The 26,642-nt window shown below is 41.6% G+C and overlaps 1 protein-coding gene across 7 annotated transcripts in view; it reads left to right on the forward strand.

Moving 5' to 3' along the window:
* The window catches only part of Srgap2 (SLIT-ROBO Rho GTPase activating protein 2), a 219,765-nt gene that overhangs the window by 80,719 nt on the left and 112,404 nt on the right, over positions 1 to 26,642 (forward strand). For all 7 annotated transcript variants that reach the window (XM_059280830.1, XM_059280832.1, XM_059280834.1 and 4 more), the window contains one exon: positions 10,802 to 10,994. In XM_059280830.1, the coding sequence (XP_059136813.1) occupies positions 10,802 to 10,994 (193 nt within the window). The remainder of the gene's footprint in view (positions 1 to 10,801; positions 10,995 to 26,642) is intronic.

Genomic DNA, 26,642 nt, shown 5'->3' on the forward strand with positions numbered 1-26,642 from the left:
GTTGTGCTGGTTTGTGTCATTTACTAACATTTATTCTGTTGTTTTGTTAAAAGTTAAGTCAAATTTTTGCCCATAATTCTTGCCCAGAAAGTCTAGAGACAAATAAGATCATTTAAAGTAAATTTTCTTATAATGCCCTTTGAAAATATAAGCATATATTAGGGGCTTGAGAGTTTTTCTATGATAGAAACCGTAGTACTCTGCTTTTATTTTCTCCTTGGTCTTTAAAATCAACAGTAACTTTTTAAGACATGTGAAATCATGGCGAACTTTGCAATAGTAATATCAACAGAAGTCACGTAATCTAATCAGGACTGTAACTCCTGGCCCTCCAGTGCTAGCTAGTTTGATTGACTTCTGTCATCTGCGTTGTCCTAAGCCTGGTTTATGACTATGTGAACAGACTGAATCCAGACTTAAGCTTTAATGCTTTGTATTTGGTTTTAATTTTATTTAGTTCAGTGTTTTTTATTCTTAGCTGACTTGCTCTGAGTTATGTTCCTGCCTCAAGCACATTCTAAATATGCCCATCTATGGATTTGAACAGAGGGTGTTCCCTCCCCATCCCCCAAAGTGTGAAACAGTCAGGCAAAGCATTTTCTTGTCTTTTTCTGGTGGCTGAGTTAAAGTCCCTTCCACTTTCGTTGTTGAGGCATGTGGTTGAGACATAGCTTTTGGTGTAAAGGGGGTAGGCAGAGGAGAAATACCACAGATTCTCAGATGAGGAAAAAGAAACCTAGGCCTGACTGGCCTGACTCATACAGTTTTCTTGCTGCTGCTGTAATACCTAACTCAGGGGACTGATCTGTTTGCAAGATTATCTAGCATTTGGTCATTTCTCGATACCTTTGGTTCACCAGGCTCTGTGCTTTGGAGGGGTTTATTTTATTTGGAGATGCAGGTTGAAGAAAGTCATTAGAAGTAGGTTGAAACCTTGACCTCTCCAAAACTAAAGTGGTTCATGCTTCTCTTGAGTTTGGGCTCTCCGGAGGGAGTGTTTACCATCTTTGAAAGAAGTTTGCCTGTATAACTTCTATATGTGATCTATAATGGCTTGTCATTGCTCTTAGGAACAGTTCTATGCTCGTTCAGACTTCGGTATTGGCCAGCACTATGACCCCTGCCTTCCCTCAGTCTTCCTCCGTTCATCCTCCTACTTAAAGTTTGATGTTCCAGTTAGTCTGAGTTTCTTTTATTATTTCAGTTCCTTTTATGTATTTTCCTGTCCTTTTCCTCTGGACCATTGAAATACACCTTTCCCTCTGGCCTAGGGAACTTCCCTGTACTCTTTTTCTGGGTAATCCCAATCCTTGAAGTCTGGCTTCTGGAAGCCCTCCCTGAGTCCTAGACCAAGTAGGTGTGATAATGTAGCATCCTTCTTTTCCTAATAATGAGCTAACATATTGCAGCTCCTTCTTACAGTCTGTCTTCTCTAGAAGACCAAGTTATCTTGGAAGGCAGACCCAGGGAGTTGTGTGGTGGTATTGTGTTGCCCAAAATATTGTGCACCCTAATAAACTTATCTGGGGTCAGAGAACAGAACAGCCACTAGATACAAAGGCTAGAAAATGGTGGCACTCACACCTTTAATCCTAGCATTCCAGAGGTAGAAATCCCTCTGGATCTCTGTGAGTTCAAGGCCACATTGGAAACAGCCAGGCATGGTGACACACACCTTTTAATCCCAGAAAGTGGGCCTTTAATCCCAGAGAGTGATGGCAGAAAGCAGAAAGGTATATAAGGCGTGAAGACCAGGAACTAGAAGCATTTTGGCTGGTTAAGCTTTCAGATTTTCGAGCAGCAGTTCAGCTGAGATTCATTCTGGATGAGGACTCAGAGGCATCCAGTTTGAAGAAAAAGGGATGAGCTGAGGAACTGGTGAGGTGAGGTAGCTGTGGCTTGTTCTGCTTCTCTGATCTTCCAGCATTCACCCTAATAACTGGCCTCAGGTTTGATCTTATTAATAAGAACTTTTTAAGATTCCTGCTACAGAGTTGGTTAAAATGAGGAGGACGTATACCATGTTGGCACTTCCTGGTATTTAAAAATTTATAGACTCTTCTCAGGATGATATAATCTCATGATGTCCCTCGGGAGTTTAAGTAAGTGTTATCACTTTTATAAACTATAATAAAGATGTGAATTTAGGCAAAATTTCTTTTAAATCATTATTAAAATATTATGTATTTTATTTTTAATAACTTTCATTTTATACAAACCAAATTTTTTATTTAGCATGTGATATACACTATTACTTTTGAAATAAAGTGAGAAAAATCTTGGCAGTGGTGGTGCACACCTTTAATCCCAGTACTCAGGAGGCAGAGGCAGGCAGATCTCTGTGAGTTCGAGGCCAGCCTGGTATACAGAGTGAGTTCCAGGACAGGCTCCAAAGCTACACAGAGAAACCCTGTTTTCAAAAACAAAAACAAATAAACAAACAAAAAATGTTAAAGAGGGGGAGAAAATGTTTAGTTTTAATATAAAATTTAAGGAATGTGGAGAGTGAGTTCTAGGACAGCCAAGGCTACCCACAGAGAAACCATGTCTTCAAAAACCAAAAACCAAAAATAAATAAATAAATAGAAAAAATTTGATTTGTAAAAATTAAAGAAAATAAGATATATTTGGTTTGGATCAAATACACATTAATATACTTGGAAATTAAATTATTTGTTCACACATTTAAAAAGTTGTAACTGCCATTCTGTTGCTGTGGGCTAGTGGAGGGGCAAGGACAGGATGTTTTCTTGATGGTACCTGTGTCTTCTGACTGACGAGGACACTTTTTAGATTCTCATTGGCCTCTGTGATCCTCTGATTCCGGTAATTATGTGTTTAGAAAGTATAAGCATATTGAAAGTGACAATTTTATTTCCTACTTAGCACCGCAGACCATCAGACTCATACATTTGCAGGATGGTCACATGCTGGATTCTGGTAACAGACTAATGAAAGACATTGTTACAGAGGGCTGTGAAATTTAGGAAAACTCTTGCTATTTACTGACTGGGATTGTGTTCATGGTGCTTGGCTAGCCCTGGGGCAACTGAAACTTCTGTTCTGGTAAAGTTTCCCCCTAAAAAGATTCCATTAATTATGAAAAATGCCCTGTGGACATATATAATGAGTCCTTTTGTATCTATCATAAATAATGGAGAGAAAACATTTGTCAGAATAGAACAGAGCTGACTAGATAATGCATCTTTCCTTTGAGTTTTTGTGGGGTTTCTTTTTAAAAATTTTTAAAAGATTGATTTTTATTTATCTGTGTAAATGTATGTGAGTATATGCTTCATATATGTGGGTTTCTACAAAGGTCAGGAGAGGATGTTAGACCTCTTAGAAATGGAGTTACAGACCATTGTAAGCCACCTACTGTGGGTGCAGAGAACTGAACTCTTCCCTGACCTGCTGGACCATCTCCCCAGCTCTTCTTTTCTCTTTTTAAAAGGAATAGCTATTGGCTTTTGGGGGCTAGGGAGCAGTCATGATAGAAAGTCTTGGGGAGGGGGGGAAAACAGCAATAAGTCATTCCAAGTCTCCTAAAGTTAAATTCAGACTTTTTGTATGTTGGTTACTGTGTCACCATGGGGCTTGTGTCTAGTCAGAGGAGAAGACAATACCTAGATTTTAAATACATATAGAAGTTATGGTGGAGTAAAACAAAATGAAGGTAAAGCTTAGTGTTAGGGATCTTTCAGATGGAATGGCTGCTTTGAGAAGGTGACTTCTAAACAAGAACTGAAAAGTGAAGGGGCTAGCCATGCAAAGTTTGGAAGTGTGCTTCAAGCTAAGGGAAATAGTGTGCTTCAAGCTAAGGGAAATAGAAAGGCTTCCCTTAGCTGACGTAAAGTGGGCTTGGCACATCCTGTGACCACCAGAGAGGCCTGTGTGCCTGGGGGTCTGTGTGGATGAATTCCAGAGACTGGAGCAGCTGAGCTATGTGTTTAGAACGCCTTCACCCTGTCTCCAGTGGGAAGCCATTGGAGGGTGATGAGCAGAGCTGCCCCATGTGTAGAGTGGACTGCAGAGTAACAGGGGTGGAGAGTGAAGAACCAGGTAGAAACAGTTACTCAGAACAGAGGGATGTCAGGTTAGACTTAGCATGTAAGCAGAGGGTGGGCTAAGGAGAGGTGGGATTCAGGATGCAATTTGAAGGCAGTTTGAGTTGACAGAATGTGAAAGACTCAGCAGGAACTCCGAAGGGTTTTGGTCTGGTAGGTAAAAGAGGTGCCATTCTTAGGTAGGAACCAAGAGGGCAGTGGCCAGGAGCTGTCGAGAGTTTCAGTTTGGGCTTGAGTTGTGGATACCTGCTCTAGAGTTAAGAAGAGATGGTAAGTCTAGGAGGCTGGAGAGGTCTAGAGTATAGATAGAAATTTGGAGGCACAGGGATGAAAACAGTATTTCCAGAAGCAATTGTTTGGAATAATTCTTGTCAATGAAGATTTCTGTGCCTTATTCAAGTCGAGAGTGAAGTAATGAGAAAAAGGCTGTTAGTCACCTTCTTTGAGGGAGAGTACTTGCTGTTTTCTTGTTTTCTGAAAGTAGCTCACTGGTGTCTCTTAAAACATCTTAAAACTACTCATAGATAAGGACTAGTATTAATTCTCGAAGGACGTGGCATCACATGTAGATTGAATGTAGTACTGTGTCTGTAATCCTCGAAAGCCACATGAATGGCCAGGCCCCTCCCCCAAGAGGGATGTGGTATCACATGTAGATTGAATGTAGTACTGTGTGTGTAAGCCCCGAAAGCCACATGAGTGACCAGGCCCCTCCCCCAAGGACCTCCAGCTGCCAAGTTTCACCCACAGAAGACTCTTAACTGCCCTAATTGCTGGACCCAACCCCCACCCTACAGAGTAAAAAGCCCAATCTCTGGACATGAAATCCCACCAATCTCTACCCTGAAAATTTCCACCCCCCTCCCAAGAATCTCTGTATAAGCCCTGTATCCCGTTCAGTTCTCTGTTCTCTGCTGTTTCTCGCCACCCTCCTGGTTTTTTCCCTCCCAATAAATCTCTTGTGTGAGGTTTGTTGTGTGGTGTGACTTTGGTATTCCGTGCTCCTGACTGCCAGGATACCTTTCCATCCGAGCTGTAATGCTTATAGTGTCACCCTCCTCTGCTTTTACAGCACTGTGCACGTCCTCACTTATTTGTATAATTTCACTTTACTGTAGCTTTTGTTCCCACTCCCTTGCTAACTTTAAGGGAGAATTTTTGTCTTTGTAATCTCAGACTACCTGGAAGGCACTCAAATGTTTGTGATAACAGTGAAAATGAATGTTGGCTTCAAAGCTTAGCTACTGGAGTTCCAGTTCTGAATCTACAACTAACCAGCTGTGTGGGCCTCACCCGTCCCCTCACTTCTCTGGGCTTTGGTTTTCACTTCTGTCCAGCCAGGATTTTTAAGAGCCCTGGAATTAGGAAATTTGTAGAAAGGCAAATGAGCAGGGTAAAGAGCATGACTTGGCGGGGCATCCAGCTTTGCTTCCTGGGGGATCAGTTTGGAGAGGAACTGATTACTGTTGGGATCAGAAGTCTTGGTAAGAAATAATGGGGTGGCGCTGATGAAAGCCTCAATTGTATTCTTATACAACACTTTCTGGAAGGTACTATGAATCAGTATTCTTGAGGTGGCTGAGGTGACATCATATGTTTGCGAAAGGACTAAAAGAAGGGGAGGTAGATTTTGTGAGGACTGACGGTCAGGCTAGGTTCCCACTGGGAAACGTGGTCTAATATTACATTTCATGTTGGCAACAGAGCCTGTGGGAATCACAGCCCCTGTCTCCAAGATGCCAGCACACTAAAAAGGGAAGGATGTACCTGTGTGACTTTCCTAAAAGAATGTATCTCTTTTTTTCTGGCCTGCCTTCCTACTCCAGTTTTCTCCTTAAATATGTGGTATTTATGACTGAATTAGAGAAAGTTCTAGAATATGGAGATGGATTTTGGAAGGTGAAAGAAACGAGCTCTTATCATAGGATTGAAGCAATAGTGAACACCATCCCCATCTGAACTTCCATGAATTCACCAGGTGTTCTCTGAAGTGAGGACAGTTCCAGAGGACTGTTTCATCTGCACTGGAAGGTGTTCTCATTTAGAGGGAGGCAGGGCCTTGACTATTTTTGCTAAATGATCAAGTATCTTCCAGTGATACCCGTATTGAAACCTGGCAGCAGCATCTCTTCTAAGTAAGATAAAAATCTCCTTCTAACTCTCAAGCAGTGTGGTTAGTGTGTCTCAGCTGTAACCAGGCACGGACAAGAAGGCAGAACTGCCCAGGGCAAACTGTTGGTTATGTCTGCTGATCCTGAGTTTGAACATAAAGCATTCATTGCCATGTTTTGATCTGACATCCTCTGAAAATAGTAGAATAGTGGTGTGCTAGCTGGTGGAGTTTAGTGTCATGGCTGAGCCTGCTGACCAGACACACTGCTTTAATAATAATCAGTGCAGAACTGATTTAACCCTAAAAGTAGAGAAATAGAAACCAAGGATTCTTTATGGTGTCTAGGGCCATTTCCCTGCCTGTTAGTTGGCAGAATGGTACTCAACAGAACACATTTGGTGGAGTTAAAGATTGTGTGTGTGTGTGTGTGTGTGTGTGTGTGTGTGTGTGTGTGAGAGAGAGAGAGAGAGAGAGAGAGAGAGAGAGAGAGATCACATACTATAAAATTCACATCTTTAAAGTAATTTGGTGTATTTTCATAAACTCATAAAACTGTGCAAAAGCAAAACAGCAAAGTTAAATTTTGACTTGAATCAATGAATGAAATAGCAAAGGCCACTCTTGAGTATTAGGAAACTTGTTTAAAAACTTTGGTCCTGCAAGAGAAGCACTTTTTTTTTTTTTCTTGTATCATTTTAAAATGTGGTAGAAAATAGTCAATGGACATTGAATTTCCTAAGATTTGCAGTTCGGTTTCTTTCTGTCTTGGGTACATTTAACTCTTAGATCTTCACATTGGAATTTACTTCTCTGGGTTTGTTATATAGTAAAGAATATTCAAAGCAAAACCCAAAAGACTCAGGTGCCCAGAGAAGATCCCTTGTGGCATTCCTCCCTTCACACAGCTCATTCACGATGACCTTAGTACTGTGGTACTTTATGGATAACCAGGGAAGCAGTCATAGCTCAGAGACAGCTGCTTTTATAAAGTAGAGCTTGGCTTCTTCCCATAATTCTAGTGAAAGAAGCTATAAGGGCCCATCATCTCCTAGAACTTCTCTGCCAACTCTAAAAGAGACTTGTGACGTCTTCTTAATTTGGTGTGGTAGAACATGATGTGAATAGTGTGTCTTTGAGTGTGTTCACAAGCCCACATGCATACCCACATGAGCACACAGAGAGCTTTTGAGAAATTCCCTGTGGTTTTATAAATCGCCCCTTTTTCTTTCTGCCTTATGGTCAGCCAGGGTATGGCGGGGTCTCCAGCCCGGGCACATGGCCCAAGTGTGCTGACAATCAGTACCTATTGTTTCTTTTCCCGTGTGTGCATGGACAGAGGCTGGCCCAGCTGCCTTGTTGAGGACCACTGTTTGTTGTAACAACAGCAGCAGTACATTCTACTCTCCACAGAACAGCCATTCTGTCCTGGAGCAGTAGACTAGAATCCTTCTTATTGCCTTCTTCAATGTTCTGGGAATGATAACAAAGGAGAGACTTCCTTCTAGGCATGTTGTAGGGGAGGGGTGCCATATCACAAACCAAGGACAGGTCAGGGGGTGGGGATATCATTTTCTCCCCTTCCCTATCCTTTGTACTTATTGAATACCCCAGGATGGGCTCATAAGCGAAAAGAAGGACTTTCTTTGAAACTTCCATGGAGAACAGATTTAGGATGTAGGGAAGGGATCCAGCCTGGTTGTGGATTAGTCAAAATATGGGCTAACTTGTCCTAACCTAAACTTGATCCTGGGACCCTGAATCATTCTTCAGCAGGAAGACAAAGTCAAAGTCCCAGAGATTAAAAGTCCATGGTCACCGATTTACCCAGAAATGCTGTCCTTGGAGTGTTGACTTCTCACTGCTCTGACAAGTCAGATAAATAAATGTGAAGTTAGCTTTAGTCCCGTCTTAGTTGCCTTTCCTGCTTCTGTGATAAAATATGTGACAAGCCATTTAAAGGAGGAAGGGTTTATTCTGGCTGCCCGTTGGAGGAGCAGTCAGTCTTTTGTGGAAGGGAAGTTGAGGCAGCAGGAGTTTGAAGGAGCTGGTCAGTTAGGCCTGCAGTCAGAAGAGAGCAGTGAGTGCTTGGCTTGTTTTCTCACTACTGTATTCAGTTCAAGACCTCAGCTCGTGCAATGGTGGCATCCTCAGTGCAGGCATCTTCCAACCTAAGTTAACCTAATGTAGGTTACACTCAGAGGCGATAGTAGATAGATTCCATCAAGCATTAACCACCACGAGCCCTATTAGCACTGTTGGTATGGCCCTTGGCATATGACTTAATAAATGTTCTGTTTTTCTCATCTGAAATAAATATCTTAGAAGGTAGTAATGGGAATTAAGTGAGCTGTAGTGTATGTGTGTATCCATATAATGTGTTCAGTAAACACACGCCCTTTTCTGCAAGAAGAGGGTACAAGAAGGGATACAGCTCATACTATACTCCTCACTCACTGAGAAGTCAGCATGGAATCCCATGCTGGTTGGAAGTGCACGGGAACTTCTAAGACACATTACCATATCCCACAGGTGGCCCCTGTGGTGTACTTATTTTATGGATAGGACAGTTTCAGAACAGCCTACTTGAATGACATTCCTATCATGGGGCTTTGTCTATAGTCCCTAGAACAGTCTAGAATTTTCCTTCTGCATCCCTGGCTAGGAGATTATTGAGGTATAGTCTTAAGTGAGTTAGATGTGACTCAGAGGGACTTGATAGCCTCAGTGTCCCTTCATCTCCCTTTGCACTTTTGTTCCTGATTAGGCACCTGGACAGCCATTTTACTCTAAGAGATTATTCCTCTTTAGTGGGCAGGTTTTAAGTAATACTGGTGACCCATGAACGATCTTTACCCACAGTCTTCCTGTCTACTAGCAGTTCTTGCTAGCTTTTCATGAATGTGTACAAAGGGCCAGATGCCTCTAGGAATGATCATAACAAGGGCTTTCACCCTTAAGAGACCCAGAAATCCCACAAAAACCAGATTCCTAACATGACCTCTGTAGATCTCTTACACACCCACAGCCCTACACCCCTTGTAATCAGACTCCAGAATACAAGAACAAGAGAGCTTTGATGAGTGATGAGGTAGGCAGCAGCTTTTCTGTGAAGCATTCTGCTTGCTGGAAACAATCCTGCAGTGCTCAGTTTCAGTTCAGGTTGGGTTACTGCTGGGCTGACTAGAGATAAGGATGAAGATTGCTCTTAGAGATTACCTAGGGTCCCTTGCAAAGGACCAGCTGTGTCTGTCATGTACTGATACCTGCAGAAATGGTGGCAATAAAGATGGGGATAGATTTTGGACTTCAGGTACTCTAAGGCAAACCCAGTACAGCTTTATCAGACCTCATTGCTTTAAGAAAGAGTGGTTGCGAAGTTTTCAGCATTGTGGCCCTTATCCCAAAATTTCATGTAGAGCTCGGGTGAAAACTTACTCCTCTCCTTCCCCATCTGCCAGTGCTGTGGGGAATGAGTTTGAGGCATGCATCAGGAAGGCATAACATAGGTATTTCAGCCTCAGGTTGGAGTCATGCTTGGAGGTGAGTGTGCTGGTAGAGAAAAGGGATGAGAACAGTTGTTCTATTTTGATGCTAATGGGGAACTGGATGTAAAATAAGTTGGACATACCCTGCGGGCCTACTCTGGGCCAGAAAGCAGCCCAGTGTTGGCAGGCTATTTGCTGTGAATGCCAAATCTCTTATCAGTAAAACATGTAGTGTGTTCAAGACAGATCCAGTTGCAGCTGAAGCTGCCATTGCTGTGGTTCCACAGTGATTGTGTTGCTAGCCCTGTGCAAGGACTGGGTAGGATATCTTCCAAGCAGGAGTGTAACTGGACATAATTCTACCTCGGACAGAGCTGAGGCTATCAGGCCTCTGTGAGGATAGAATAAGTGAAATACCAGTAAAAGAGATCTCTTCCTAAGTCACTTACTATTATTGTTTTGCTACTCCTCCAGCTCTAAAGATAGCTTCTTGAAGATTTGCATTCTGTAATATTGGAAACTGGGAAACCAATTGACCTTGAGTGTGATTTTCTAGATGTCATCGTACATGTTTTGTTCTTGGTTGCTGCCATTTGACCTTGAAAAGACATCTTTCTACCTCCGTGAAAGTACAACGATCCTTACCCTGCTTCATAAAGATACTGAAAAACATTTTGAAATATGAGGAAAAGTGTTAAAAATAGTCGTTTGTCTGGCTTTGAATCCCAGCTTACTGGGATTTAATAGTTTGTCTTCTTTAAGACTCAGTATTCAGTCTTTGAAATGGGGGTAACATGATTCATCTGATTATTCATTTGGGCTCCTTGCCAGAAAAGAACCCAAATTCTGGATGGTGTTAGAAACAGTAAATTACTTTATAAATATTTAGCTTTGAATATTAATACAACTTATTCTAACGAATTGAACAGATTCTTGGTCACAAATGGTTCTCAGTGGTCCAGAAGGAGTTGGAGGTACCTATATCATATGGCCAGTTTCAATTGTAGGCTGTTTTATTAAGGGCTTTGATATCCCAGGGTATAGGGAACAAGTGAATGAAAGGGAGGTAAGTACCTGGGTGTGCAGTGTATATTTAGAGCTGTCTGTCTGACCACATTTTTTTTGTTTTCTTGCAGAGATCCGGGCACAGCTCACAGAGCAGATGAAATGCCTAGACCAGCAGTGTGAGCTCCGGGTGCAGCTGCTGCAGGACCTGCAAGACTTCTTCCGAAAGAAGGCTGAGATTGAAATGGACTACTCTCGAAACCTGGAGAAGCTAGCTGAGCGCTTTCTAGCCAAGACACGAAGCACCAAGGACCAGCAATTTAAGTAGGGACTTCATGGCAATTGCTTTTAGAAACTTTGAGAGTGGGGTCTGAGGTGCAGGGAGGCAAAGGGCACCACTTAGATGCAGGTTGCTTCTTGAGTCTGCAGCTTCAAATTTGTTGAAAGCCCTCAAGAACTCTTCCTTTTCCACATCAGTCTTAATGGGCAGTTCTTTATCTGAGAGATCAGAATATATGGCGAGCCAAGCTAATGAATTTTATAGCCTTTCCTGTATGTCAGCCAGTGGTCTAAGGAGTGTGTGTGTGTGTGTGTGTGTGTGTGTGTGTGTGTGTGTATTAGCATATATGGCTAATAATAGGTTTAATTATGACATTTATACATGTATGTAATGTTTTTCAATTATATATACTTCTACTACCACCATACCATCATACTACCCTCTCCTGCTCCCTCCCACTCCAGCTAATTCCCTTTGTCTTCCTAGCTAGCCCCAAAGGGAAGATAGTTGAACATTCTTCCAACTAATATCCATTGCACATCCCTTGAACTCCTTCCTAGTGCCTTGAGATATGTCAGAGAGTAAGCATTTCCTTTCCATGTGGCCTTTTAATTAGAATGAAGAGATGGGCAGTAAACAAATTACAGTCTGGTAATTTGAAGTTGGAGCGAGTACTGTGGAGGTGTAATTCAGGTGATACAAGGACCTAGAAAAGGGGGCCATTTCTACTCTCCTTGGACCATTACTTTGTGCTTGATTTATTCCAGCTTATTCCTGTCTTATCTTATCCTAAGTAATAATCCAGTTGTTAGCTCCTTTTAATGCCTACTAGGTACTGTGCACTGTGCTGGTTCCTATGGGAATAAGATAAGCTTTGAAATGCTTGGTTACCAAGGAAAAGAGCCATGCAAACTATATAGGAAAAGGGGCTTTAATAGAGATAGGAGAGAAAGGATATTTTTAAAAAAAAAAAAAAAAACAGTGAAAAACAAGATTAAGTAAGTAGAATGTGTCCCAAAGGATAATGCTTTGATAGTAAGCATAGAAGTTCACATTCGACATGCCCCATAGTAATGAGCCTTTGAAGATACTGTGTTGAGACAGACCCAAGGAAAAGTATGAGCAAACCTATATAATTTTTTTTTAATCCAAGAGAAGGATGTTAAATTTTGTGGGTAGTGCATGTAGAATTGGATCATCATATAAAAAAGAGCAGTAGGGATGTATTTGTGTTAGTTGGCTTTCTGTTACTATGGCCAGATAATTAAGATAAATAAACTGTAAGGAGGAAAGTGTTTTTTGTTTGTTTGTTTGTTTGTTTGTTTACCTCATGGTTCCAAAGGTTCTAAGTCCATAGTTGTTTGATCTGATTTTTGGGGGGCCTGTGATATTACGTGGCATGGGGAGGAGGAGGCAGGCCTGTTCCTTCATGATGGTCAGGAAGCAGAGAGAAGATAGGGCTAGGAGTCCATCAAAGACAGTCCCCGAATATCCTGACCTCCTATTACTAGGTCCTACCTCCTAAAGGGTCTGCTGTTGTCCAGTAGGACCACAGCAGTAAACAAGCCTTTACCACACAAGCCTTTGGTGAATCTTTCAGCCTATAGGATAGCACTATTCAAGAGGTATTTGAGAAACTAAACAGGGTTGGATAACTGATTGGATAAAAAGAATCTCAATGGCTAGAGGTGACCTGGTGTCTCTAACCTGGCAACCAGAAGAATTGTGGTGTCCTTTAGAACATGAGGAATGGAGGAGACAGGTACTTTAAATAGCGACTCTACTTTGAGCAGTTGAGTTTGAGGCATTGTAAAGATGTTAGGTACCCAAGTTGAGATGTAGTACTGCTGAGCTAAGTGATTTTGAGTGGGGATACCTATTAAAATCTTTAGTGTAAACAATATTGTAAATATAGAAGAGGGAATAGTGGGATACCTATTAAAATCTTCAGTGTAAACAATATTGTAAATACAGAAGAGAGAATGAGAACCAAGAGCCAAAAACCTAAGGCTTAGAAGACCTCCTAGTGTTGGGAGGTAGTAAACATTCCTGCTAGAAAAAGGGAAAGTATCTAAAAAGAATGAGAAAAGGAGTCAGTCTTCTGAGGCAGGTAAAAGGTGGGAGGATACTGTGTCTCAGGAAGCTAGAAATGTTTTCAGGAGAGCTTAACCTAAGTAGTGTCAGCAGTTTCTTACTAACAATTTTGGGCTCAAGGCATTCTGAGAGAAGCAAAGCAGATTAAGATGAGTCCAAAGGCTGAAGGGACAGCTCAGTGGTTTAGAGTGCTTGCTGCTCTTGAGAGACACCAAGTTGCTTTCCTAGACCCACATCAGGCAGCCCACAACTATCTGTAGCTCCAGCAGTCTATTGCCCCCTTCTGGCCTCTATAGGTACTGTATTCATTCACAACACACACACACACACACACACACACACACACACACACACACACACACACACACACACATCTTTTTTAAAAAGAGCCTGAAAACAAAAGCTTTCTTCTCTCAGGATGGAACATCTGAATTGCTGGTTTTTATTGGTCAAAAATGGTCACATAATAGCACTTTCTCATGGTACAGCTTACTACAAGAAGAGATGAGTCATATGAACAAATGCACTCAATAAGGATAAGATGGAGAAAAACTGAACAAGAGCTCCAGGCAACCTCCTGTGTTCAGACTGTTTTATTCCTAAAAATGTCAGCAAAAATCAGATAGTTGAGAGTCTTCCAGTTTTACTTGGAATAAATGGATTTTGTTCTTATAAATGTATATATGAAATTCTAAATTACATTGCATTTGGTGTTATTTAGCCTTTTGTACCTTTTCTCTCGTTTTCTTCTCTTTTCCACAATTAAAGCTATGCTCTACTTTCTTTAGTCCAATGAGCATCTGAAGAGTCCACATGGCTCGCTTCTGCCTTGTCTCACGAATGCAGTGATGAGACCTCTACTTCTCAGTAGAACACCAGTGATGGAACCTTCTTGTTCCCATTTCCTCCTCGTTTCTGTGTTACAGAAGATAGCCAAATGCTCAGATGTCTGTGTACTATAAGCATTGCTGTAGAAACAGCTGTGCTCCTGCCTTTTCTTTCTTCTTCCTTTTTTTGTTGGGGGAGGGGAGGCTAGTGAGGAATACATAAAAGGCATTTTAGGAATGGCTAGTTTGGTTGAGATAGTTGTGGCTGCTATAGTAGACCTTAAGTAATAATAGCATCTACAAGATGGGTGTAGATTTTTCTGTAGATAGTAGTCTGTTAGCCGGTCAGGACGGTGTCAGGCTCCTTATCCCACCCCTACAATGTGTCCATTGCTGTATGGCCTGAAGTAGCTCATTGCTACCATGTCCCATTTCATCAGTTGGGAAAAGCAACATGGCAAGAGGGCAACATGTCTTTATTCTTTAAAGGTATAGTCTGGAAGTGGCACACACATGCCTTTAACTCATTATCCAGCTGGACAGAACTTAGTCACATGATTATGCTGCGCTGTAAGGGAAACTAGAAGATATGTTTATTAACGTGGGTGACCTAGAAAGTAGAGTTTCTATCACTAGAGAAGGGGAGAGATGTTGAGGGACAGTGGTTGTACCATTGCCTATGTGTCATAGTGTGTGGAGGACAAGTATGTGAAAGAATAATGCCCCTTGACCCCACATAATACACATACAATTTGTGATTTGTTCCGGTTGGAGGCCTAGGGAAGAACCTTTTGGAGCTGAAGTTCAATGGATAGGAATGGAAAACTGGAACTGCCAATGCTATGTATTGTTCCTACATATCCAATATAATTAAGAGAATGCAAGAACTTGGAGAAGAATAAAGAGATGGAGAAGGAAGCATTTTAGATTGAAACTAGTGTTACCAACAGCCCAGAGGTGAGAAAAACATGGGTGGTGGATAACTTACCTGCTTTTCTGAACAATATGAATTATAACTATAATACTAAATAAACCTGGAAAAGTTGATAAGCCAGAAGATTACAGAGGTTTATAAATACTGGCCGATTGGGTTAGGGCTTTGTTATGTAAGGATAAAGGAGCCACTGACAGTTTCTGAGCAAGGAACTGAATTGTGTCTGCTTTAGAAAGACTAGATGAAAGGACATGGGAGGGAGGTATGGTAGTCCAGTGCGGGAGGGGAATATGAGCCAACATAGAAGTCGTGCCCTTGGGAACAGAAAAGATGGAGCAGAAAGTGAAGGCAGGAACCACCTGAGTCAAACAAGCTGGGACAGAGAACGCACTTTTTGGTTCTCTAAACTTCGGAGTAGGAAGTGTACTGTATCTTCATTCAGCCAGCAAACTGTAGCCTAATTTTGCTGACTCTGTGACTGGTCCCAGAATAGTTCATTCTCAGCAGGCACTTGTCACTTCCCCCAGAGCTGCAGCAGCTGTCGGCCCAGCAATGCCATGAATTTGTCTGCCTCTGCTGCCAGGAGAGCAGCTGCCAGCAGCAGCTCTGGATAGAGCCCGCTCTGGGATGTGGAATTTAGTCAACTTGGGATGGAGCAGGTTGGCCAGGGCTGAAGACAGGACACATGGATCCATCCCACCCTTTTCCAGGCCTGCCTCTTACTCTGGCTCCATTTCAGCCATTCATCCTAACCTAGGTTAGGATGGTTATTTTGGTACAGTTTTAAGTAGCACGTTTAGGAGCAAGTGTTGCCTAACTCCTTATTTTCAGCGTCTCTTGGAAAATGTCTTCCCCTGGAAGCCATTACCCTGTCACCCCGTGACTGTGCTTTCTGTTGGCTGTGCCTGTTCACCTTTTGTCCTTCCCACGTGCTCAGCACAGATACCTCCTTAAAGCCATGCAGCCTGACGCGTGCAAAATCCGACCTGATGGTTCCATTCCTCTGCCCCAGACAGTGAGAGATGCTACAGACGACTAGTGATTATTCATCCCACCTTCTGCTTTAAGATAGGTAGTATGGCCCCACTGTCCCCTGATTTTTGTCAGCCTTGTTTGATTAAAAGCAGAGATAAAATATTGTGTGACAGTAGGAAGCCTTCTTATGGAAGATGCTTTTGCATTTTCTTTTGCTCTTTGAGGAGCATAAATGTATTCCTATTTGTTGTTGACTCTTTGATTGTCTCTTTAAGTGGAATTTGTGTTAATATTGCCCCACAGGATTCTGAAGGGTTCTAATTAATAATGTGCTGGCTTTTCTTTTCTTCTCTTCTTTCACATGGGCTTGCTGTAAATTGCTTTTCAGCTCTTTTGGTTTTGATCTCCTACTTTTAATAACTAATGTCTTTGTTTTATTTTGAGGTAGTTTCTCTCCCCCACCCCCACCCCATGTGGAGTTTTAGAGAAACAGTATGCTTGTCTATTCTACTGTGTTCCTTACATAGACCTTATGCTGTTTTATAACCTGTTATCAACATCTCTTTTTCTCCATCTTTTCCTTCTCCTTAATAAATATTTGTTGGACATTTTAAAATTATGTTCTAGACTCTTAGAGGAGGGAACCCAAAGAAATTAAAGGGACCATAACTGAGGACCCCCCACACACACACAAAAAAAAACCAAACAAATTAGTATTTTACTTTTGCTAACATTAAATTAGCAGGATCTGAAGGTGGACACATGGAAAGTAATTCTACCTATTTGGCCTCTATGAGTTATGTTACTTTTAGGAAGGATACAAGAGAGCCTGGCCTCAGTATCTCATGAATCTGGTAGAGGGCTGGTTGGGGAGTTGGCTCAGCAGTTAAGAGCACTGGTCGTTCTTCTAGAGGACCTGGGTTCAGTTCCTAGCACTCCCATGGTCGCTTACAACCTTCTGTAATTCCTGTCCCATAGGATCTGGTGCTCTGAGGGCATCAGGCTCACATATGATACACAGACATACATACAGGCAAAGTAGTCAAACACAAAGAAATACAAAATAGTAGAATCTGATAGATAGTCCCTTTAGCAGTCCCTTCAGGGAAAGACCAAGCGCACAGTTAATTAAGAACAATTCCTGTAGAGTCTGTCTGTATTCTTGGTCTTGGGCCTGGCCTGTGTGTGTGTGAAGGTGCTAGAGTTGCCTTCCTTCAAAGTCAAGTTCAAAATTGTCTGCTGCTCTCACAAGATGACATTGGGTTGAAAAGCAGAATCAGCTGGCCATGGACAATGTTATAGCTCTGGCTGCAAGTGAGAAAATAGGTGGAGATCCAGAGAAAATAGAGATTCTCTTTGAGTATGGGATGACCTAAGGAGGGCAGCAGTAGGAAAGTCAAAGATGCTGGAAGGAAGAACTCCCTGGCTTCCTGGGCTAGCACATCATTCATTCATTTTAGACACATTGGCAATTGTTTGTTTCCCCAGGAAAGTTTGCCCAGATGTAGCAGCATCTGGCGTTAAGCACGGGTTGGCCTCCCTTCCCTGTGGCTCCAGTTCCTTTTATTGAGAAATTAACAAGCAATTCCTTGGTATGTTTTCCACTGGCCCATTCCGTATAGAACTTTGGGTGATGGCTGGTCCTTTTCAAAGGAGGTATTGGCAACTGGCAAAAGAGGAAGAGACTGCAGAACGCTCAGTCCTGGATGGAACAGACATTTGTACTCCCTCCTTCCAAGGCTCAGGGGTCACTGCGGAAGAGGGATGGAAAGAGTGGAAGAGCCAGAGGTAGTGGACGACTGCAAGGAGACAGTGTCTCTGGACACGGGCAGCTGCACAGATGAACTCACAGCAGTTGTGTCAGCATACACAAGCCCCGTGCAAGCCCAAGCCAGACCAAACCCAGTATGGAGATGGGAGTGGACCCCAAATCCCACCCTTAGCCATGACACTGTTGGCACTTGTTAGCTGCTGAGAGAGAGAGACAGTTTTCTCTGAGTGTACCCCTGGTAAGTCAACCATGCTCCAGTGGAAGACCATACATCCAAGAATATTTGAGCAGAATAGCACAAATTGCTCTTTTTTTTTTTTTTTTTTTTTAGATCCAAAGTTGGATAGATAGGGACAGGAATAGAATAGATCTGGCAAGAGTTGAGGGAGTGAATAAAGCACACATGAAACTCTCAAAGAACTAATAAAAAACAATTAAGAGTGTTGGGAGGGTTCCTCACACAAGGATAAAGGAGGATGGGAGTCACAAGAAGGCAGCTTGAGTGTCAGCAAGACAGGGTAGTTGACCAGTTTTGGGAACTGAGAAAGAATTCTGTTGAATGCCTTTTGGGATGCTTTGCAACTTAGTAGAAAAACAAAACAAAACCCCAAAGCTTTGAACCAGGTAAACTTAACTCTAAACCTGATCTCTTCTGCTTATAGTTGTGTGACCTTGAGCTAGTCATTAAACCCTTTAAGCCTCAGTTTCCACATCTATGAAGCGTGGAGAGTAGTACCTTAAGAGTTGGTCTCAGGATTGGATATTGTATGTGAAATACTAGGCTAGCACCTATGCTTAGTAGGTACTCAGTAGAAATTAGCTGTTAGAATTACCACCACCTCCACCGGAAGAGTGTAGCAAGAAACTGTTGGAGTTTCTGTAAAGCAGTGAGACTTGAGTGGGTCGAAGACCTGTTCCGTTCAGCGTCCTGCAGGGCTTTCCATGGAGACCAGCAGGCCAGGGCAACAACACATGTGGTTCCTGGGCTCCTGGCTCAGGAAGCCAAGCAAAAGCTGCCACATTTTTACTTAAGTGGCTTCATTTCATCCTTCTGGGATAGGGAATGAGAGAGCTGCTTTTAAGAGCATCTGGGGGTATGCTGGACTTCCAAGAGCTTCCTGTGCTTCTGGGATCTGACACTACAGGGTCAGCAGATCACACCTCAAGCTTTCCATTCCAGACTATAGGCATGCCCTTTGACAACAGTACAGGGGAGAGGAAAATTGTAGTACAGGAGTCTCGTCTCCTATAAGTACTGCAGTAAACCCAGGGAGCAGTGTGTAGCTCTGTCTCTGGGATCTTTAATTCTTAAGAATTCACAGCCAATTAAATGCATTGTCTTTGACCCAGTTCTCTTTTAAAGACAAAAGCCAAGCCTTCTTGTTGGGAGCTTTGTTAAGTGGGAGGGTTTCCAAGATAAGAAGAAAAGACAGTTTCTGCTACACAGAGTTTTATTTTTTTATTGTTGGTTGGGGAAAGTCAGGCAGGCTGTAAGAGAATAATAGCGTATATCCTCACCGGCACACGAGTCTAAAAATAGAATACCATTTAAAGCAGGTACCAGTAGTTCCTGAGAAGAGAGGGACAGTGGAATATTCAGGAAGGGACTTACACTTGGTTCAGTCAGAGAAAGGTAAAAGATAGCACAATTATATTCTCAATTAAATTTGGTCCCATGTTAATTGAAGTAAAGACTTTAATATCTTAGTCCTGTGCTGTGCTGAAGTATCACACTGTGAGGCGATACAGAATCATGTGGGAAGGGCTCAGTGTGAATGAAGGATTTAAGGAGGTTGAGGAAAAGTAGGGTTTGGATTTCTCATTGCAGCAGGATAGTTAATCTGCTACCTCCTGTTTCTTCTACTTACCGACTCACTGCCCCTTGGGTTTTACTTCTGGAAGGATCAGTGAAGTAGGTCTGCATCTCAACATTTTTGGTACACTGGCTAAGGAGTCAGGATTAGAATGAATCTAACAAATTAGGACGATATTCAGTGGTAAAATACTGACTGAGCTGTATTAGCCCATTTCTGCTTAAGTGACGGGAACAGGGCATCCTTGCATGAAATTCAGACATCCTTCCTGGCAGCCTCCAGGGTTAAAGCAGAGGCTGCAGAGCAAGTCTGGCAGCTCTCATTCTGAACCTTTGTAAACAACAGATGTTCCTAACCGAGTTCTAGGGGTGGAGGTGGAGGTTTCTGTTGATGCTTGAAATTCTTTGAATTTATAGGCAGTGTCTTGGGGATTCAGCAAGAGGAGGAAGTTGTAAGGGACTGATTTTGCAATGTACAGGTGGAAGTGCCTCTGACAGATTTCCTTAGAACACAAAGCACTATTGAATGGGCTCTGAATAGAGAGTGAGAGGTACCCAGGGAAGCAAGCGCGGTTAAGAAAGGCTCGGCTTCAATGGTGTATTGATTCCTGCCTTCCTCCCCCTTATACTCCCTCGTTTGTACACCTCTAACTTCGTTAGCCTTCCTCGTGTGGATAGAAATGTATGCTCTTCCCTGCCACAGCATATTCGGACAGCTGCACAGCACAGACCCTTTCATCAGTACCTTCAAAGTGTTTTGGAGTCTTACAATGTACAGATTTCTGGGTTATGGGCTTTTCTAGGTTTTTTTTTTTTTTTTTTTTTTTAGGTTTTTTTTAGGCCAGAGTCTCACTATTGAACCCATGATCCTCCTTTCTCGGCCTCTTGAGTGCTGGGATCACAGGCATGTACCACCACTTGGCACTTTTCTTGGATTCTAAGCTTATTTTGTCCTCTCTCAGTGCTGATTTTGCGAGATTCCCATTACATCATTAATCACCACCAGTTAGATAGGTCAATATAGTGTGACTTAAAGCAGTTTCAATTCTGACCCCCCTCCCGCCGCCTCTTTTCTTCCTCTTTCTGTGGCACTAATCCAGGATCCCACATGCTAAGCAGGCTTTCTACCTCAGAGCCACATTCCCATCCCTGAGTGCTGCCTTTCCCTTATACCTGTCACCCAAACTCCAAGTACGTGTTCTAAGCGCAGTGAATACTTAGAACCCTTACACTTCACAACATAGTCAGGAAGATCAGAATGGAAAGATGTATATGCAGTATATGATACAACAAACAAATGTTTAGAAAGCTTCTTGCCTTTAATCAAACGAAGAAAGACAGTATATCAGATTTGGGCAAATTTTTGTGCCACTCTTAATTAGCCAGAAACAACTGTTTTGAAAATCTTTGATTAAGATCACTTGTTGTTTGGGGGCTAAGGACATGTTGTATTCTTAATGATTCTGGAAACAGATCACTTCTGGCTGTTCTGCCCAGAAGTTTAGAGAATAAGTGAGCACCAATCCTCATAGACTCATTCTTTTTTTTAATTGTTTTTTTAATGATTTATTTTTATTTCATGTGCATTGGTGTTTTGCTTGCGTGTATGGTTGTCAGATCCCCTGGAACTGGAGTTACAGTTGTGAGCTGCCATGTGGGTGCTGGGAATTGAACCCAGGTCCTCTGGAAGAGAAGTCAGTGCTCTTAACCGCTGAAGTATCTCCGCAGTTCTTTAAGCACACTTTTCTGTGCACTTGCCACATGTCAGGGCTCTGCCAGGAGTGAAATATAGATAGTAGAATAAGCTACCATTTTAATTAATGGAGGTTACTGATTAATGTGAAATAGTGTGAGTATATGTTTGTACATTTTTGTGTTTCAATGACGTGTGGGGTTCAAGCTGAGGAACGAAGATTATTGAGGAAATCTTTTAGATCCTCAAATAAACACTTGGCTTTGTTTTCATCATCAACAGTCAACAATTCTGCACAAATTCTGCACAGGTTCTAGAGTAAGAGACATGACTGAGCCCCTCCCCCTTTTCAGAAGGCTCATGGTGTCATGTGTTAGATAGGTTTATATGAAATACAAAGTAGCATATAATTCGTGCCAAAGGAGAGATGAGGAAAATGGCTTCACTTTCTTCTTTATTTTATATTTAATTGTATGTTATAATTATAGAAAAATCTGAAGAATAGTACAAAGAGTAGCATATACCATTTTCCCCAGATTATGGTTAATGTACCACACGTTTGTTTCATATATTTCTTTTTCTTTTCATGTGCAATTTACAGTGTTTGTGTTCCTGAAACACTTCAGAGTAAGTTGTAGATATGGTACTCTTTTATCCCCACATACTTCAGTGGGTGTCTGCTAAAATTATACTTGTTTTCTAACATAGTCACAATGTAATTGTCAAAATCAGAACATGAAGATCATCATGATACCTAGTCCGTAGTCATCCAGATTTACCAATTGTTTAAAAAGTCCTTTTGGCAAAGGAAAATTTAAGGTTGTGTAGTTGTCTTATCTCTAAGTATCGTTTAATGGAGAATAGATTCCAAGTCTTTATATTTTATTACATTCACTTTTTTTTTTTAAGCATTTGACTCCAGAATTACTACTTAATTTGCTACTTCTAATCTTCTGATAATACTGTCTGTGTTTGATTCCGGTTACAAACTTTGGTAGGAGTTACTGTCCTAGTTTTCTCAGTGTGCTGTGTTAGGAGTCACTTGCTGGTGATTTGCTCTGTTACTGGTAATGCTCACTTTGATCATTTGGTTGAAGTGCTATCTATCAGGTTTCCTATTTCTGATGTAACTCTTAAAGCTATTCTGTTCTGTGCTTTGAAATAAAGAACTTGCTTTGGAGACATACTTTAAGTCTGTGTATAATTACCAATAGTTTTATCATCTATTGATAATTCTTGCTTGAATCAATCTATTAGGAGGAGGAGGATGGTTACCAAAGAGTCATTTTTCTAATTCTCCAATTCCTTCTACATTTTTCTGGGTGGGAATTTTTTGGTCTGGTTGTTTATATCAATGTGAACTGGTAGATTTTATTTCCTTCAGTAGTTTTTGACCGCTTAATATTTTTATTTATCTTTATGTCCGTGGTGTATTGTATTTGATTATTGGAATCCTGTCAGACTGGATCCTGTGTCATTATGACATGTTTTCTTATCATTTCTTTATAGTGTAAAGTGGTCCAGGCTCAGACTGAGCTTGCCTCGTTTCTACTCTAGAAAGTCATTTCTTTAGAGTCTTGGCTGCATTTAATATGGATTTTATCTAGAAACAGTGATTGCTTGTGTATGCTGTTTGTCACTGAGGTTAACTGTTTGTAGTCTCTGCCAGCAGAAGCAGTAGACAGAGGTAGGTCCAGAAGCCAACATGTACTTTTACTTTTTTCTCCATTTATAATTAGATGCTCCTCTGCCTAAGATGGGATTACAGTCTGATAAATTCATAGTAAGCAGGAAATATCGCAAGTTGAAAGTGCATTTAACACACTTAATAAGCTCCATAACTTAGCACACTTTGGAGTATTAATTATTTACACACTTGTGATCACATGTTGGGCACTGCACAGAATCACCAGAGAGAGTCCGACTGCCTGTGGCTATCCAGGAAGAGAATAAAACTCAAAATTTGGAATGTAGTTTCCACTGAATGCTTATTGCTTTGACACCATTGAGAAGTAAAAAAACTTTTCAGTTCAATCCTCATTAATCCAGAGACTATCTCTCCTTGCTTATATTAGAGCCTGGGAGCTCACATTAATCTTCAGTTCTCTTCTAATGTCACATGTTTTATTTAAATGTCTCCACTTTCCATCTTTGTCATTCTCTGCTGAACAGTGAGGAATCTGGTCCTATTATCCATAATATATTTAATTAGTTATTCAGTCATAGACTGTACAGAACGTAGTTTCAGAATTACTAACTCACACTTCTGAAAATACTGGCTCAGTTTTAATACTGGCTTAGAGTATTCAAGTTTTTGTTTCCAGTGAAAACATTGTTTTCAAAAAGTTGTTCCTTAGTTCTTTCTTCTTCAAAGCTCAGACTTTCACTGTAGTCATATTATTTATTTGAAATACACTTCTGTTTATATTTAATTTTTCTTCTCCAACTTGAGAGCTTAATTAACGTTCTCACTTCCAAATCTTTCTCTTGACCAGAGATTGAAAAACTTAGGTACCGAGTGTGGTGGTGCACACCTTTAATCCCAGCACTCAGATGCAGAGGCAGGCAGATCTCTGAGTTCGAGGCCAGCCTGGTCTACAGAATGAATTCCAGGACAACCAGGGCTATACAGAGAAACCCTGTCTGAAAAACCAAGAAGAAAAAAAAAATGCTTAAGAAAAAGCAGGGGACACGATCGTCCATAGGTTATGTCAGGATGTTAGCATAAGTCAGCAATGGAGTCACAAGTCAGATGATGAATGTACTCAAAGGCTGTCTATGGATTTGTCTCCTGGTTTCTGAGTCAACTCTGACTCTAGGGCAAGATATTTTATAGATGTGGATGGACCCTTGCCAGTTTCTCTTAAGATGACTCTGCTTACATTTTCCTTCCCGTTCTGAGCAGTCACTTCTTTTACAGTTTGGGAACCAGAACTAGAATCCAGTTTTTATCTCAGGTTTGTGCTGTGATTGTATATACCATTTACCATCAGCTCATGTCACATGCTTGATGTAGGACCTTTTGTAGTCTTGATCTTGGCACTCTTCCATAGATAATCATCCCTGCAGAATTTTAACCCTGGTCCCCTAACCCTCTGTTCTAATGCCCCTTATTTTTCCTTGCTAACTTTCTCACCCAGACACACTGGCTTCTCCAACAACTCTTATACTAATTCTGACCTGGTTATCATCCTCTCTGAGGATGACTTCTGGATTCTCCTTCCTATGCCTTACTTAACTCTCATCCCTCCACCTCCCACACACTCATTCTATTTCTTTTCCCTCCAGATACCTGTAAACTGGTCAGTGCTGCTGTTTCCAGCTGTTCTGAATCTTCCTGCAGCCTAAGTTCAAATACAGATGGGCTCAAAGCTTCAGATGCTGTGCTCACTTCTGCAGCCTAAAAACAAATTACTAAGCGCATCAGGAAATTTTACAATAGTTTTAGGGTTTGGTTTTTCTGTCTTCACAGTGGTACTTCCTCTTCCATTCCTCTATTTCCCCTTGCCTCTTCCCGCATAATCCCTCACCACTTTTCCTTTTTTCCTTTGCAGAGGCTAGTTCCTAAAACTTTCACTCCATTTTTATTCTCTCCACATGTTTGTGGGTTTAAGCCGTGTGTATGGCACTATTGACAACCAAGCTGGAGATGCTGACACTTTTCTAATTGTGCTGTTGTTGAACCTTCTATTTAGGGCTAAGGGATTTGCGTCCTTTAGGTCATATAAAGGAGATGAAGTTCAACTTCTGTCAGGGGTCAAGAAGTTATCCACTTAAGAACGAAGGTGCTCTTCTATTGATTTTATCCATAAGGGTACAGAAAGGAGCCGGGTCCACTGCCTGCCTGTCTGGCCTAGTGTGTGTAGATATTTCCTATAGACAGCAGGTGTGTCACTTAGGAAACAAGTGACATTGTACCCACATCATTATTTTCCAAATCTTTCTTCTTGGAATTTGCCAATCACTTTCTTGCCATGTTCTTAAGAAGTCTGTTTATCTCAGCATAACTATAAGAAGAAATCCACATAGTGGGACTGTTTATATTCAGATGCACAGCAAAGACAGTGGCTGTCAGCTGTAGAGCATCGGGAAGGAGAGAGTGCAGAATGTAGTAATTATGGGATGCCCAGTGTGACCAGAACACAAACACTTCCAGGGATTGTCCTGAAAAGAGGTTCTCAGGGATGGCTTCCAGAAGTTGAGGGAATTCTACGTTTACGTGGAAATGAGGAAGTTTGTGTACAAATACTGTCCTTGCTGTCTCTCCTTCTAATTCCTTTTCGTGTGGGGGTGGTGGGGTGGGGTGGGGGGTGGGGTGGTGGGTGCACCTCCATACATGAGCATATGAAGGCCAGAGATCAGTATTAGTGTTTTCCTTTATCACTTGCTACCTGTTTTTTTTTAAGACAAGGTCTCTCACTGAACCTAGAGCTTGACCTTTTGGCTAGCCGAGCTGGCTAAACGAGCTCCCAGGATCCGCCTCTCTCTACCTGTCTTTCCTCCAATATTGGGGTTACAGGTGTGCATCACCAGCCTAGCGTGTGTGTGTGTGTGTGTGTGTGTGTGTGTGTGTGTGTGTGTGTGCGCGCGCGCGCGCGCGCTGGGGATCTGAACTCAGGACCCTGCACTTACACAGTAAGTGCTCCTTACCCAGTGAGTGCTCTTCCAGGTGCCCCTCCCCTCTGTTCATTGTCTTTCTCCCTCACTTCTGTCTTTGGAAGAAAATACTTTGAAGAGAATTTTCAGATTTTTAAAAGAGGATTGGGTATCTGACCAGCTCCTTGAATTTAGGACATTGGCTTAGACTTATAAACTGTATTGTAAGCTGGAACACTCATGTCTACTCATACAAATAGACACACGTACACATGGTTGTGCACAACTGTAATCCACACACTTGAGAAACTGAGGCAGAGGAACATGAAATCTAAACTAGCCTGGGCTACATAGTGAGACCTTGATTAAAACAAACAGCTAACAAAACAAAACAAATCAACAAAACAGAAAAATACAAGACAATGTACATTTATTTTATTAACCAAGGACACCTCTTTCAAAAACAAAGATAAATTTTGCTATATATAATATATACTGATACCTTATTTCTTAAAAAATATTTATTACTGAGTTATGTGTTGTGTGTGGGTATGTGCACATGAATATAGTACCTGTGGAGGCCAAAAGAGGACACTGGATGCCCTGGAACTGGAGTTACAGGTGGTTGTGAGCTACCTGACGTGGGTACTGGGATGTAAACCTGGGACCTCTACAAGAGCAGTACTCACTCTTAGTCACTGAGCCAGCCCCAGGATATTTTCTACTGATCACACTTGCTGTGCAGTATTTTCTGTTATTCTAATCTACTGTTCCTTAGGTTTTGTGGGTTGGGGAGAAAAATACTAGTTTTAAATTCATCATTTTTTCAGCTACATTAGTGACTCCTATCCCATAGATTGAAAAACATTCCTGTAAGACCATTAGTTCTAAAATGTTTTTGCAGTGTGCAGAATTACCTGGAATGCTTATTTAAAATGGAGGGTTCCTGGGCATTTCTCCAGTACACAGTTTAAGCAAGCATCCAGGTG

This window comes from Peromyscus eremicus, chromosome 15 (genome assembly GCF_949786415.1).
Source record: "Peromyscus eremicus chromosome 15, PerEre_H2_v1, whole genome shotgun sequence".
Lineage (NCBI taxonomy): Eukaryota > Metazoa > Chordata > Mammalia > Rodentia > Cricetidae > Peromyscus > Peromyscus eremicus.